The following is a 15,143-nucleotide window of genomic DNA, read 5'->3' as shown; positions in this document are numbered from 1 at the left end:
AGTCATATGAAGGCTGAAAAAAAATCGATCTTTGGGTGGGGGAGCATGGCATGGGTGGACAACTTTGGAACATGATTTTTAGAGTGAAATCCGGCTCGACCAACGTGTTCAGATGGTCAAATAACCTCTAGAATGAGTCCTAGCTACAGCCAAGCAAGCCATATGAAGGCTGAAAAATCGATCTTTGGGGGGGGAGCATGATAGGGGTGGTGGTCAACTTTGGAACATGATTTTTAGAGGCAAATCTGGCATCACCAACGTGTTTGTATGGTCCAATAACCTCTGGAACGAGTCCTACCTAAAGACAAGCAAGCCATATGAAGGCTGAAAAAATCGATCTTTGGGTGAGGCAGCATGACAGGGGTGGTCAACTTTGGAACCTGATTTTTTTGGACCAATCGAGCATTGCCAGCTCGTTCAGAGGGCTCAATAGCCTTGGGAACAAGTGCTGCAGGAACCCCAGCAAGCGATATGAGGGCCAAAGAAATCAATCTTGAGGGGAGGCAGCAAGATAGGGGCAGTGGACTCAACTCAACTTTGGAACTTGATTTTTATGGACCAAGAAGACATGTCCAGCATGTTCATATGGTTCAATGGCTTCAAGAACAAGTTCTAGTCAAACACAGACGAGTCATATGAAGGCTGGGGAAATCAATCTTGGGGGGAGGCAGCATGACAAGTGGGACTGCTTATATAAGCAAAAATGCGCTATCTATAATGTGCTGTCCGTCTGCAGGGGTGCAAACGTCCCCGTCCCCCTCCTGCCTTATTGGGACGATTCTCATGTAAGCGTCCCCCCGTCCCCCTTCGCACGGTCCTTTTTTGGGGCCTCCGCCCTTCTTTCGATCGAAATCCGTGCTTTCTCCGTCGTGGGAGCGTCCCCGTCCCTTTATGGCCGTCCCCCCTCCCTTTATGGCCGTCCCCCTTGCCGTCACCTCTTCTGCATTTGCATCCGTCCCCCCCCCTTATGCAACCGTCCCCGTCCCTTTATGGCCGTCCCCGTCCCTTTATGGCCGTCCCCGTCCCTTTATGGCCGTCCCCGTCCCTTTATGGCCGTCCCCCTTTCCTTCATGGCCGTCCCCGTCCCTTTATGGCCGTCCCCCCTTGCCGTCACCTCTTCCACATTCATGTCCGTCCCCCCCTGTCATGCGAGATGGGCCGCGTTCTTACCGTTCTTACCCCGGTTTCATCGTATGACTCGACCTCATCTTCGTCTCATCACTGTGCAGCAACATATAGAGTCACTGGCATCAGGCATCAAGGGCATCCAACATCGCACTGATGTCGCTTATTTTGCATGCCTAAACCTTGTGATACAGCTGCAATGCCTGCTCACCCCTCATTTTCTGTATTTACCTGGTAATAATTACATAGGTGTATTGCTACATACTCTACGCGCATAATCACAGAACCATTTCCAATCACACTTCGCGTACAGCGAGCTGCAGGTGAATTCAGCAAAAGGTCGCGCTAAGGGACAGAAAGTCGGAATGAGTGGTTGCGAAGAGACGGAAAGGAATTTGACGTCGTCCTGACATGCTGTTGCATGCCCGATGCCTCAAAAGAGCGAAAATACTCTGCCCAGCCTTCAAGGTCGCATTATTGATGGGTGATGAAGTCAAAAGTTAGACAAACTCACTGGTCGGCACCTCAAAAAGCGACAACAATCCATGATCGCGAGGGATGCAGATTCCTGAGACCCCCGTGCCTCACTGCGGACGTAGATAGAGTCACCTTACATGTCAGCAACGTCACAAAAGCAAAAACAATTTACCTGGCCTTCATCGAAGGATCGCTCGACAAGAGAGCATCAGAAAGACAGGGAAATGCGAAAACAAATCCAGCCAACACCCAACCAGGCATGTACAGCCCAGAGACTCTCGTGTACAGAAAGAGGGGGGAGCGACCCCATCATGTAGAGCTTCTTGAAGTACAACAGAAGCACATCTCTCCATACAGAGAGACGTCTACATGACAGTTGGAGTACATAAAGGAAAATAGCTGATCCAGCCAACACCCAACCAGGCATGTACAGCCCAGAAACTCTCTCATGTACAGAAAGAGGGGGAGTGACCCCATCATGCAGACTTCTTGAAGTAAGACAGAAGCGCGTCTCTCCATACAGAGAGACGTCTACATGACAGTTGGAGCACATAGAGGAAAATAGCTGATCCAGCCAACACCCAACCAGGCATGTACAGCCCAGAAACTCTCTCATGTACAGAAAGAGGGGGAGTGACCCCATCATGCAGACTTCTTGAAGTAAGACAGAAGCGCGTCTCTCCATACAGAGAGACGTCTACATGATGGTTGGAGCACAAGGAGAGAAAGTTGCAAAGATAAACCAAGAATACACATGGCCAAACATGACATAATGCATGCAGTGCGGTCGTCCTCGCTATGCATCTGTTGGGCGTTTCTCATGTCATCCTGAGGTCGTATAGAGCTCAACGAACCCATCGAAATATCATCCTGCAAGTGCGATTTGGTTGGGGCATCAGAGATTGATCGATACTCTTACCAGTAGACTGAGTGCTGTGGTCGTTGTGGGGTTGAGTAAGTCAAAAAGAAAACTAAGGTGCGGTGCATTACAGCACATCACATATCTGAATAAATCGGATGGCCGAAAACCCAACCCCTGACGGAGGAAAAACAATGCCACAGCCTTTTTCCTGTTGGCAGGGAATGGACGCCATGGTGCCAAACCCGTTTTGCAACCGGTAAATGTATCTTCTCCCAAGCCAGGGCACTTGCGTTTGTTGATCCGCGTTCCTATTTTGTTGTTCGACAGTCCCATTCGGGCTCCGTATGTTAATCCCTGGTTTGAAACCTGCAGCAGGGCCGACGGCCAGCACGCTTCCAAGCCTGTTTGGCACAAGCAAATGTCTAAGTCTGGATTATGCTCCGAAATAGGGCGCTCGGACGTACTGAACTGAAGCTATTTGGGTCCTGTGTATGAATGCGATGGGCTCTTGGATTTAATGCTCCGCAAACCTTTGTATTGGTGCGACATTTTTAATGTAGGCAGCGATCGCTCCAAATGGCTCCGTCCCTCCATTTTTAATGTTAAGCGTGACCAGGGGTGCTTCGATTTGCTGATCTACGCACCATATATGCTCATCTTAAGGTTGAAGGGTCCGTCCCTCCATTCCTCTGACCACTAACTGTCGTTTTTTTTCATTCTTTTTCTTTGGGTGTGTTTCTTTTTTTTTTTTTTTTTTTTCAGCCTGTCGCAGTCGCATTATGCTACATCCCTGCAGGTTTAGGATTGTTGATCGTCGCAGGAAATTGTATAAGACTGCATGTGCTCAAAGCTTCCGACCACCAACTATACAGCACCAGACATACCTATATCTGCATATCCTCTGCTCGCCATATAGATGTCCAAATACTGTGAATTTCCTGACTGCGAAGGCGGCCCATACACCAATGAAGAGGCCCGAAAACACAAATGGCGCTATCACTCCTTCCCTGCTTCCTTCATCATCGGGGGACGCGAGTACATCGTGGCACAATCCGACACTCACTATGCCTGCCCATTGCCTGGGTGTGACAAAGAATTGAGGAAGCGCGACGACATGCAGAAGCACGTCATCGCTGACCACAACGGCGGCGTCTCCATCAAGGTCTTTGACACTCGTGATACTCGTGAGCATCGTCGGACAGCTGCTAATGATCGCCTTGTATTGACCCGTGCCGTTTTGTTGCTCAGCGATGGACCAAGACCGTGATGTCTCAGCGCAAGCTCTTGTGCCAGGGACTCCGTCCCCTCAGGGGATTATTCCCACAGGTGAGAATGGCGGCATCGATCAATCTCAAGCATGTTAATGATATACGTCCAGTCGACGATGGGTCTCCTGTCGATTCTGACACGGTTAAACTCCTGCCGTCGGTGGACTACTTGAAGTCGAACGAGGCTCTTGATGCGCTGGGGGTCTGTGTGGCATGTGGAGCTGAAAATACTGATATGCTATACGTGCCAAGCGCCATTGACCTCTGGGATGGTGGTCGGTCACAGAAAGAAACATCAACATTCGTACGAGGCATGTCCATCGGTCATGCACGCCTCGAAACTCACTGACTCTAAACCACGACACGTAACAGGTGCCTTCTACAGCTGTTCAACAGGCTTTCTTGGCTTTCTGCTCCGAAGCCGAGATTTACGAAAAACCCGAGTGCGTCAAGCTACCAAGTTGCTGGAGGACCTCCCATTCAGCTCATCAGTCCCCCCACCGCCGGTTATGCATGTGTTATGTCAACTGACTGCACCTACTCTGTCAAGGACTTGCCAACCATGCAAAGGCACTGCAGGGAGAAGCACAAGACGGAGCCCTTAGCAAACGTTCGACATCGAGCATGCCTCGTTCAATCGGATTTTCACTGGGGTCAGAGGCTCATATTTTCGAGATCTCAAACGACCTTCTTCCAGGAGCCAGACCTCAGCTCAAAGACAGGCTCAAAGAAACGTTCTTGCCTGGATTGGATGCTCCCTTGGTCGTTCCCGCTGACACGGAACGAGAACGCACCCCGCTTGTCCGCTGCATGGCCTGGGACACGTTCATGACAGAAAACCGCATGAACCCCGCGCAGAGACGAGCGGCACAAGAAATCAAGAAGCAGCACGCTGACAAGGAACACGATGGCATCCTCACCCTGACTCGCTGAGACGGTAGACGATCATTTCCACAAAGCAAGCGACTATCTTGGATGGTCATCCCCAGAAGCTCAGCCTAAGCAAATCTTGGTGCACGGCAAAAACATACCCCGAGAGACGCGAGTTATTTCACCACCGCTTGGGATCATCTTTGCTGACCCTCCTTCCGTCCGTCCACAGGGATACATATTGGAAGCCGGTCGCAGAATCAAACAAGAACTATCCCAATCATATTATACAATTCGTCCGATGCATGATTTGCCTTCACTTAGATTGCCCTCTTAAATTCTCATTCTCCCTTTCCGAAGAGCAAACCCGTCTCCTGGAGGAGCTGATAATGCTCTTGCAGGATCCCCATGCCTCGCGTCGCAGCAGGATGATTTCCTACCACAATCTGGCTTGGTCCCTCGTCGATGCCGACCCGACGCAGTGCGATGCATCGTGGGCAAACCCTATTCAGAGAGCCATCTGGCTCAAGGCATTGCGCGCGGATGGAAATTTCTATGAAGCCACGGATCTCACTCCCGACCTCGCAAAATGGAAGTACTTTTGCAATTTGGTTGCGATCCTGCAAGCATTGTTGGACAAAGACCAGGATACAGACGGCGTGCATCCAGATGACTTCGAGTGAGCGACTCGTGACGTTTACTCTCTACTTAAAAACTGAACCCGCATGGCTTCACCAGGCGCGTCGCTCGTGTACACGAGAAAGCGCTGTCGCTGGGTCGCCCTACGTCATTCAATATGATTTATGAAATGCAGCAGTATGCATCATCTCTGGCGTTCAATCAAACGCAGGAGGCCAAAGTGTTCGTCGATCCAGACTTCAAATGGATCACCATCGGGGTGGAAACGATGCACCTGGACAAGCTGCGAGAGGGCATCCAGCATCTAGCACAGGACATGAAGTCACGCTACAGGGCCCTTACGCAAAGCAACAACGTGATGACCAAGATGCCAGATCAGGTGAAGGATGATCTCACAAACACCACGAGGGGCTACTCTTTTATATCGGAGAACCCGTTTTTCGAGAAGCGCCATTCTCTCCTTCTCTTCTTGGTGGAGCAGTATAACCTTGCTATGGTGGACAACGCGGGTCGCATCGCATGGAACATACCTGCAGTCAAGGAACTGCTGAGACGCACCCTGCGCATCTGGGAGCCGGCATACCATTTGCTCTACATCACGACCCACATTTCTTCGCGCGGAACTCAATTTATTGATCATCAAATCTCCAATGCTGACCGACACAGGAATCTATTTATGCAAGGAGCCGAGATGTTCCTTCTGACCGGATACAGTAAGAAAACGAGCATCACCGATCGAGACTCGTGCACCCCAGGGTTTGTGCCCAAAGATATCGCCTTCTGGATTCTTGAATTCTTGGGAGGGGGGCTACGGACCGCTGAGGCCATCCTGGCAGGGATTGTGTATGGCAAGGATGCAGAGCATCTCTACAGAACGTAAGCATCCTCTGGCCCTCGGGTCATCATTCTGACTGCATTCTTGCATTCCAGCTACCTCTGTGTCGGGGATGGGAAGAGAATCAGCCCGGCAAGGTTCTCTGCGAACGTTCAGCACATGAACTATGAATACTTCGAATGTCGATGGGGATTGAGAGATTTCCGCCAAGGCACGATCACAATGGGTCGTGAATTCATCTCTCCCAACGAGTCGTATGCAGAAGCTGACAGCATTCTGGCCGAGTCCGCGGATCATTCCACTAATACGGACCACGCACACTACGGCATCGTCCATGGATCAGTACCGAGATTGTCGAACAACACGATAATCCAGCAAAGATGGGTGTCGAACGAATGGCACATCTTCCTCGGTCTCGGTTCCTCGCCGCCTCAACAACCGGTTCGATTGCGTCGTGCGGAAATCGCGAGAGCGACGCGAGGGGTCGACTTCGAGTCCATCTCTGACCAAGTCGTAAAGACCATGACTGGCGTTCTCACCTCATTTTTCAACGACGACATAAAGACCCTCATCCAACACGCCGTCTCTGCGAGCTTGCAAGAACACCAGAAAAGTAACGATCCCACCGGACTCAGTTTGTCTAGCGGCTGGGCGCCGCCTGCCATGGATCTGGAATTTAATACCTCGGATTTGTTCTTCCAGGACGGGACAGGTGAGCACCACCACAGATGCCTTGGAATGCTTCTGTCTCAATCGCCTGCAGGGAATGCTACCGCAGCAAAGTCGCCGCGCAGTGAATTGGGACGTTTGCTTTCAGACTCTCCCCTTCCACCCTCTTCTGCTGCCGCCGTCTCCCATTTAATATCACCGGACTTATTATTGCCGGACCCCGGCCCCTCCCCCGACATTGTGCCCACCAGCGATCAGGAAGAAATGTTCACGGTCAGGAAATCGAAGGGGACAGCTGGAGCCTATGATGTCGGCCAGCCTCCACCAGCCACCCCTGCCCCTATGGCTAACGCCTCATTACCTAGCGATCTGGGAGAATTACCCGCGGTGAGGGCATGGAAGGGGAAGGCTAGAGCTATTGATGCGGACCAGTCCTCGCCAACCACCGCCACCGCCAAGTGGAAGGCTACAGCCCATGCCTTCGACCAGCCTCCGTCATTCACCACCGTCATGAATTCTTCGAAAGGGAGGTCCAGGGCGCAGGCTATTGAACACCCGCCGCCGTTTACACTCGCTGGCAAGCATGGGCCGTCTAGGACCGTCGTCAATGCTTCCAAGGCGAAAGCCAGAGACGAAAGTATTAAACAGCCCCATTCCACCGCATCAGCCCTGTCGAGTTCACCCGCTGTGGCGACAGCAGTGCATGCTTTTGACCGGCCGCCTTCATTCGCCTCCATCATAGATCCTTCAACAGGGAAGGCTAAGGTGCAGGCTGTTGAATCGCTATTCACACCCACTGGCAAGCCTGGACCGTCGAGGACCATCGCCTATGCTTCCAAGGGAAAAGCCAGAGACGTCAGCATCACCCAGGCCCATTCCTCTGTATTGTCCCTATCGAGTTCACCTGCAGTAGCGCCGATGGCATACCGCAAACATCATCGCCCTCAGCATATCAGCGAGCCGGATGATGATGATGAGGAAGCGCCTAGGAAGCTCAAGCGTCTTCGTCGCCCCAGCACCGCAGCTCCAGACGTTCAGATGGAGACCATCAGCCTAACCAGCGATGACGACCTCTCCAGCTTCATCGTCCCTGATAGCGGTCTGTCTTCGTCACCACCGCCCGTCGTTCAGGAGATGAGAAACAGCATCCGAGGAGCGATCAGACAGATCATGAAGGATCCTACCGCTGCAGAAAAGAGTCGCGACCAGATGGATGCGCTCGTTGCCATCATGACTGAAACTCACGACCTCGTCATCACCATGAAGACTGGAGGAGGCAAGAGCATGTTATGGATGGTTCCGCCGGTGCTAGACGAGGCTGAAAAATGCATCGTGGTCTGTCCGTTCGTCGCATTGCTCCAAGAACAGTATATGAAGACCGCCGCCACTGGACTACGTTGCCACGACTATACTGCGCGCAAAGATGTGCCTGAAAACGTCCAGGTGCTCTTCGTGCAGGTGGAAAATTGTTCGTCTCAAGCCTTTGCTAGGTAACAGAACCTCTCTTATCCTGCCGCCACAGCTACTCACATGACGTCCTCAGTCTCCTGGTGTCCCCCCTCGGGAAGAAGTTTACCAGATTCTATGTAGATGAGTTCCACGACGTGCTCAACTGCCATCCAGATCGCGCGTCAAAATGGCTCACTCTTGCTCGCCAATTCAGTGCGGCGTCGGTGCAAATGATTCTCATGTCGGGGACCATACCTCCTCACCGGGTGGGGAGCTATGTCAAGCCATTCGGGATCCTGCTGCATGACATCAACGAAGTCAGGTTTGCGACAAACCGTCCGGAGATCGGCATGCACGTCGCACGCGTGGAACCCATTGCGGCAAGGGAATCCCTGCATCACCTCGTTCATACTCTATCTCTACTTCTGGGAGACGAAGACCGCATGCTGGTGTTCTTTAGCTCCACAGCTGAGACAGAAGAATTTGGAAGAAAGGCTAGGTGCGCTATGTATCACAGCGAGCTCTGGCAGCCTGGCAACACGAAGGCGTACAACCTCGACCTGTGGGACCGAGGCGAATCGAAGGTGATGGCGTGCACCACAGCTTTCGCTCAGGGTATGGACAGATCCAACGTCCGATATGTGGTGATATTCAGGCCTGCGTATGGACTTATCGTCAACAACCAGATGATGGGTCGCGCAGGTCGCGACGGCAGAGAATCTCATGTGTTCTATGTCACTGACAAGCATGGAAAGTCGCTACCTAGCAAGGCGAAGCATGCATCAGACCATTGCCTGGCAGAATTGGACGACGTAATGTTTGGCACGGAATGTAGGCGATACACCAACGGTCTCTGCATGGATGGTGAGCAGCTCGCATTGCGGTGCACTGATCCTCCTCGTGGAGTCCCTTGCGACATATGTGCCCCCAACAGCGCCATGCAGCTGTTGATCCGGAAAGCGTTGGACAACCCTTTCAGGGAATTGGATGCCCCTGTGCAAACAAGCTCGGCAGCCGTTGGGTCAGGCTCTGCTTCGCAGGACGGACCTAGTGCTGCGCAGCCGATGCCTCCCGCGTTTGTGCAGGTCGGTTCTTCGCTTCAAATGCCCACGGATGTCAGCGTGAGTGCTACTCTATCCCATGATCTTGCGCCATGTCGATGCCTTTACCACAGCCGTCGACCCAGAACAGCGATTCCCTGTATGACTTATAGGGTCAAAATAGAAATAGGTTTCAAACTTGTGAAAAAATATCTTTTGGTGGGCTGGTACATATCATAGAGGGTATCGATAGGATGGATATGAGCCAACAATTAAGAAAAACGGCGGTTGGATTGTAGAGATATGTTCAAAATACCGATATTTGAGCCAACCTCCCATATCACGATAATGCTGACCTCCGGAAGGTCTGGGACCATTCCCAATCGATTCACAGGCCTCAAATACCTTAGGATCAATGTTTGCAGTATCGGTATTGAGGTGAAATACCGGGATAGTGACATACATGAGGTCAGGAGGAGGAGGAGGACCTTGTATATCTCAGGAACACGATTTTTCCAGGCAATTCTGGCTTTACCATCGTGTTCAGAGGGCTCAATAGCCCCCAGGAAAAATGCTTTTGAAGGACAGGCTAGTCATATGAAGTCTAGAAAAATCGATCTTTGGGTGGGGCAGCATGACCTGGGTGGACAACTTTGGAACATGATTTTTAGAGCCAAATCCGGCTCGACCAACGTGTTCAGATGGTCAAATAACCTCTAGAACGAGTCCTACATAAAGCCAAGCAAGCCATATGAAGGCTGAAAAAATCGATCTTTGAGTGGGGGGTGGATGACAGGGGCAGCCAACTTTGGAACATGATTTTTAGAGCGAAATCCGGCTCGACCAACGTGTTCAGATGGTCCAATAACCTCTAGAACGAGTCCTACCTAAAGCCAAGCAAGCCATATGAAAGCTGAAAAAATCGATCTTTGGGTGGGGGAGCATGACCTGGGTGGACAACTTTGGAACATGATTTTTAGAGCCAAATCCGGCTCGACCAACGTCTTTGTATGGTCCAATAACCTCTGGAATGAGTCCTATCTAAAGATAAGCAAGCCATATGAAGGCTGAAAAAATCGATCTTTGGGTGGGGGTGGATGACAGGGGCAGCCAACTTTGGAACATGGTTTTTAGAGCCAAATCCGGCTCGACCAACGTCTTTGTATGGTCCAATAACCTCTAGAATGAGTCCTACATAAAGACAAGCAAGCCATATGAAGGCTGAAAAAATCGATCTTTGGGTGGGGGAGCATGGCATGGGTGGACATCTTTGGAACATGATTTTTAGAGCGAAATCCGGCTCGACCAACGTGTTCAGATGGTCCAATAACCTCTATAATGAGTCCTAGCTACAGCCAAGCAAGCCATATGAAGGCTGAAAAAATCGATCTTTGGGTGAGGGAGCATGATAGGGGTGGTGGTCAACTTTGGAACATGATTTTTAGAGGCAAATCTGGCATCACCAACGTGTTTGTATGGTCCAATAACATCTAGAACGAGTCCTACTTAAAGATAAGCAAGCCATATGATGGCTGAAAAGATCGATCTTTGGGTGGGGGAGCATGGCATGGGTGGACATCTTTGGAACATGATGTTTAGAGCGAAGTCCGGCTCGACCAACGTGTTCAGATGGTCAAATGCCCTCTAGAATGAGTCTTACCTGAAGCCAGGCAAGTCGTATAGAGGCTGAAAAATCGATCTTTGGCTGGGACGCTATGATAGAGACATCTGGTATCACCAGTATAGGTATAGTACATCGCAAATTTACAGACATAGAAGCCACAGATATGTTCCTATGGTCATAGTAAGTGAGAGGAGGCTGGAACTATTGTCATGGTATTCTGGCATATCTATATGTTCTGTTGTGTGATCTGCCCTATATACTGTAGTGAGATTCTGTATGCTTTATAAGGGCCAGGTTGAAGTATAACCATTTGATGACTGTTCAAGTATGGTGAACTACTTGGTTTTTAAGGATGGCTTCCTCTTTGCTGGTATTGTCAGCTGTCGTAGGTTGGTCGTTCACTTTGTGCGCACCGGCAGGGATGGAGGTGCTATTACCACCCCACAGTATATTCCATCCACATCATCCGGAGATTCTTGCTGGCATGGGTTACTTGTCGTGTGAACGACACATCTGACACTATTGTGATTCATGAAATTTCGTGTATTGTGTTTGCTGCCCGTGGTCGAGTGTAATTTACAAGACAATAGAGGTACAATTCTGGGACTGGCAACGTGAAATTCCTTTCTTTGGTAGTTGTCTGCGTGGCCGACGTAGCTTATCCTGTTGTGTATCGTCCTCCTGCTCAGCCATTCTGCTGCCTTCTTTCGATGTCGACCGTTCCTTGATATGTCGATCCATATGTGGCCTATGAGGCGTTCTATGCTTCACAGTCCATGATTCCTGGGGATTCCAATCCAGGATGCCGGAGTTCACGATTCACTGTAGCATATCAAATCTGTCTTCCTCCTCGTGAATCTCATCCTCTTCAAATATATCGTGTGCAGTGCTGATTGCTTCATTAGTGGGGACGTGGTGCACCACATCCGCTTGGGCTGGCAAATGATCAGGTACTGGACTTGTGGTAGCACATATGATACATTTTCCACCGGAATTCTGGACATTGCCAGTGGATGTGTCCACCTGAATAGTCGCAAAATCTACCTTCTGCTTGCTACCTGCAAGTGTCATGAACATGAACATAGGGGTCAAGCAAATGTACCCATGACGCTGCACAACTCGCTTTCTTGGCCTGCCCTGTCGTCCTTTATTTGTTTCAACATGATCCCTGTTTGGACCCACAATCCCAGTCCAGAATCTTGGACTTCATGATTTCCTCTTGAATGTCGCTGACATTGTGTTCCTCCAGCAGACTGTATGTATGTGCTGTACTCAAGTCTGAGATTGCCCCAGCATCCTAGAGTCCACACATCATATTCCCGTCACTTTACTGTCCCTGTCTTCATAGCCTCCGAATTTCTTTATCCATTCCATCCCATTGTTCAGCTCCATGAAACTTGGGCCTTGACATGATTAGGGTCCGCACGAATCTGTTAATCGATCCTAGGTATGACATGACATTATCCTGGTGCTTGTATCTTGCAACCCCATTGTTTGCTGATCTGCTGATCCGATCATTCTTATTTATACAAGACAGATCATCGCTCCAACACTGGGAGACCCATTTTCTTTGGCCGCTCGACCTTCTGTATATCGTCCTGGTTTCCACATTAACCTTCATGTCTATCCGACCTTCAATTATTAGCCGTGCATCCGATGCAGAGGGTAGAAGAGCATTACCTCCCATGCATAGTGGTCACCCTAAGCTGTGGAAACTCAGGCGATGCACGTTATTGGAATGTATGTTTCGCTCTGGCACCTGGCAGCGGTTTTCACTTGCTCAGTAGTAACTCGTCCCTCACAGGGGTCTACCATGCCGATGAAGACTCTGATGGCTCAACCAACGGTACCCTGATCTATGAAATCGTGCTCTTCATAGGCAGGGGGTGGACTAACGGAAGCGGGTAACATTCACGGGTTTGCATCCTGCGCTTCATGCTAGGGTCCCAAGGTTTGAAATAAAATTGTGTTGATGAAAAATGGATGGCATTAGGTTAGTTAGGTTAGTTTGGATCGTCGCCCCTGACGGCACCCTGATCTACGAAATCGTGCTCTTCGTAGGCAGGGGGTGGACTAATGGAAGCAGGTAACATTCATGGGTTTGCATCCTGCGCTTCATGCTAGGGTCCCAAGGTTTGAAATAAAATTGTGTTGATGAAAAATGGATGGCATTAGGTTAGTTAGGTTAGTTTGGATCGTCGCCACTGACAGCACCCTGATCTATGAAATCGTGCTCTTCATAGGCAGGGGGTGGACTAATGGAAGCGGTTAACATTCACAGGTTTGCATCCTGTGCTTCATGCCCGCAAGCCAACGACAAAGGGGGCCATGGTTGCCTTGCAATTGAGTTGTATTGCATGTGGCAGCAGTTCTGAATCTATCTGGGATTGTCACGCCAAAGAATGAAACCATTAGCTGCCATTCAGGTTCATCTGGTATATGAGCACTTGGACAGCGGTTTTGCGTTCCCAAGTTCGTGCAATGGTGGGGCCAAGGTGCTATTCACAAAAATTATCAATACAGTACATCCACATCCATCGCTCATTCCGCAATATCTTCCAGTGGGGTCATGGGAAATGGTCTCTGTGAACGTGGTGGAGGGGGGACTCTCTTGTTTTTCTTGGCCATGGTCATTTTCTTCTGAATTTCCCGCCGCTTCTGTCTCTCTGTCTTTCTCCGCAGATTGCCATCAGCGTCAAAGGGTTGAGAGTCCATGAGGTCAGCTGCAAATATGCGTTTACCCTTGATCAGCTTCATCGTGCGGCGTGCTCTTGGGGCCCTCTTCTGACTCTCGCCTCCCCTTCCAATACAATCAATCTTGTAGAATGTGGGATTAGTCATGAACACAATGGCATTGTTCTTTTGCATCCACACTCTTGCACCGCTCGCAGGAAGACAGTGAAGATCCGAAAATACCTCGCGTAATCCTTGTTTCAGCAACTCTTGCTGATCCTCATCCATTGCCTTCATCGTCCTGTGAAATTCTGCGATGTATCCATCTCCCTCCCACAGCCCAGACCACTGAGTATTGTCCTTATGGGCGGCATCAGGGTCGGGAAAGAACAGAGTGCACCTGTCCAGGAAGGGCCTCGACTTCGGGCCCATGCGACCAGGAGTGATGCCCATACTGTCATGCAGTCCGGCATTGCATGCTTCGAATGTGACTGCAGCAAGAGTGTCATCGATGCTAGTGATCGTCCAGCACTTCATGGCCTCCTGAAGTGAGTTTGGATGGGGTCTGATGCCCTTGAAGATTTCGGGCGTGAGCATCAACCACATGTGCCTGGTGAACATGACCACCAAACGTCCGACGGAGAGTTGAGTGTCGGATAATCTGGGCGACCACATCCAGGGTCTCATGATCATTGCAGGCGAGTTGGCAATGGCTGCCTTGAGTCGAGTCCATGTTGGTGTGCGACCAAGAGGATAATCCTCCAGTTCCGACTCGGTGCTTTGCCATGCGTCCATTCTTCTCACTGCCCGGTCCCTTTGAGCCTTTGCATTTACGCCCATGAGGGCCAGTACATGCACGTCATCAATTTGCTGCACCTCATCCAGGCAGGTGTCGCTATTGATATCGAAGTCCTGCAAGAAAAACATTCCTGCGGTTTCGAGGATGTTTCTGTACTCGAGGAGGGCAAGAGATTCGCGGACATGAGAGTCGTAGACGATAGGAGTTGATGTGGTAGAGCGAAGCATGTGGTTGAGCACTCCAGTGAGAACGCCAAGATTTGGTGGATTCTTTTTGACGATGGATATCTGGGTCCTCTGAATCTCCCGTACCCGTCTCCTCAGAAGCTCGAACCAGATCTTAGATGGGATCCACAGGACTGGATCTGATTTCAGGTATTCTCTGGCCTGCATGACAAGAATCGCCCAAGTCATTCTACAGTCGATGATGATTGGAGTGTGTGTCACTTATATGGTCATTTCAGAAATACATTTCAAACTTGAAAAAAAATTCCTTCTTGTGGGCTGGTACATATCTTGGAGGGCACTTCTAGGAATGATATGAGCCAACAATGAAAGAAAACGGCGGTTGGGTTGTGGAGATATTGTCAAAATACTGACTTTTCAGCCCACCTGACATATCACATCATTGTCGACCTCTGGATGCTCTGGGACCATCACCAATCGATTCCTAGGCCTCAATAACCTCAGTTACATTGTTTTCAATATCGTTATTGAGGTGCAATATCGGAATAGTGACATAAAGGTGATCAGGGGGGGAGGAGGACCTTGTATATCTCAGGAATATGATTTTTCCAGGGAAATCTGGCATGAC

General features: G+C 50.2%; 3 protein-coding genes across 3 annotated transcripts; 2 read left to right on the top strand and 1 right to left on the bottom strand.

Moving 5' to 3' along the window:
• Window positions 1–3,380: 3,380 nt before the first annotated feature.
• EDB91DRAFT_1090005 (uncharacterized protein) lies at window positions 3,381–4,665 on the top strand (the record flags this gene model as incomplete). Its single annotated transcript, XM_041316615.1, has 5 exons — window positions 3,381–3,648; window positions 3,713–3,790; window positions 3,843–4,047; window positions 4,105–4,175; window positions 4,283–4,665. The coding sequence occupies 5 exons, from the start codon at window positions 3,381–3,383 to the stop codon at window positions 4,663–4,665; spliced, it is 1,005 nt and encodes a 334-aa protein (XP_041168467.1).
• Window positions 4,666–4,991: 326 nt separating this feature from the next.
• EDB91DRAFT_1090004 (uncharacterized protein) lies at window positions 4,992–9,407 on the top strand (the record flags this gene model as incomplete). The annotated part of the gene is made up of 6 exons (XM_041316614.1): window positions 4,992–5,281; window positions 5,341–6,117; window positions 6,172–6,788; window positions 6,840–8,235; window positions 8,289–9,315; window positions 9,369–9,407. 6 exons carry the CDS (start codon window positions 4,992–4,994, stop codon window positions 9,405–9,407), a joined length of 4,146 nt encoding a protein of 1,381 aa, XP_041168466.1.
• Window positions 9,408–13,399: 3,992 nt separating this feature from the next.
• On the bottom strand, window positions 13,400–14,743 carry EDB91DRAFT_1258505 (uncharacterized protein; the record flags this gene model as incomplete). Its single annotated transcript, XM_041324347.1, has 1 exon — window positions 13,400–14,743. The coding sequence occupies one exon, from the start codon at window positions 14,741–14,743 to the stop codon at window positions 13,400–13,402; it is 1,344 nt and encodes a 447-aa protein (XP_041168465.1).
• Between the last annotated feature and the right edge of the window lie 400 nt (window positions 14,744–15,143).

This window comes from Suillus paluster, assembly GCF_016628075.1.
Source record: "Suillus paluster strain FC165 chromosome Unknown EDB91scaffold_477, whole genome shotgun sequence".
In the NCBI taxonomy this organism is placed as follows: Eukaryota; Fungi; Basidiomycota; class Agaricomycetes; order Boletales; family Suillaceae; genus Suillus; species Suillus paluster.
This window is presented reverse-complemented; position numbering and strand designations above follow the sequence as displayed.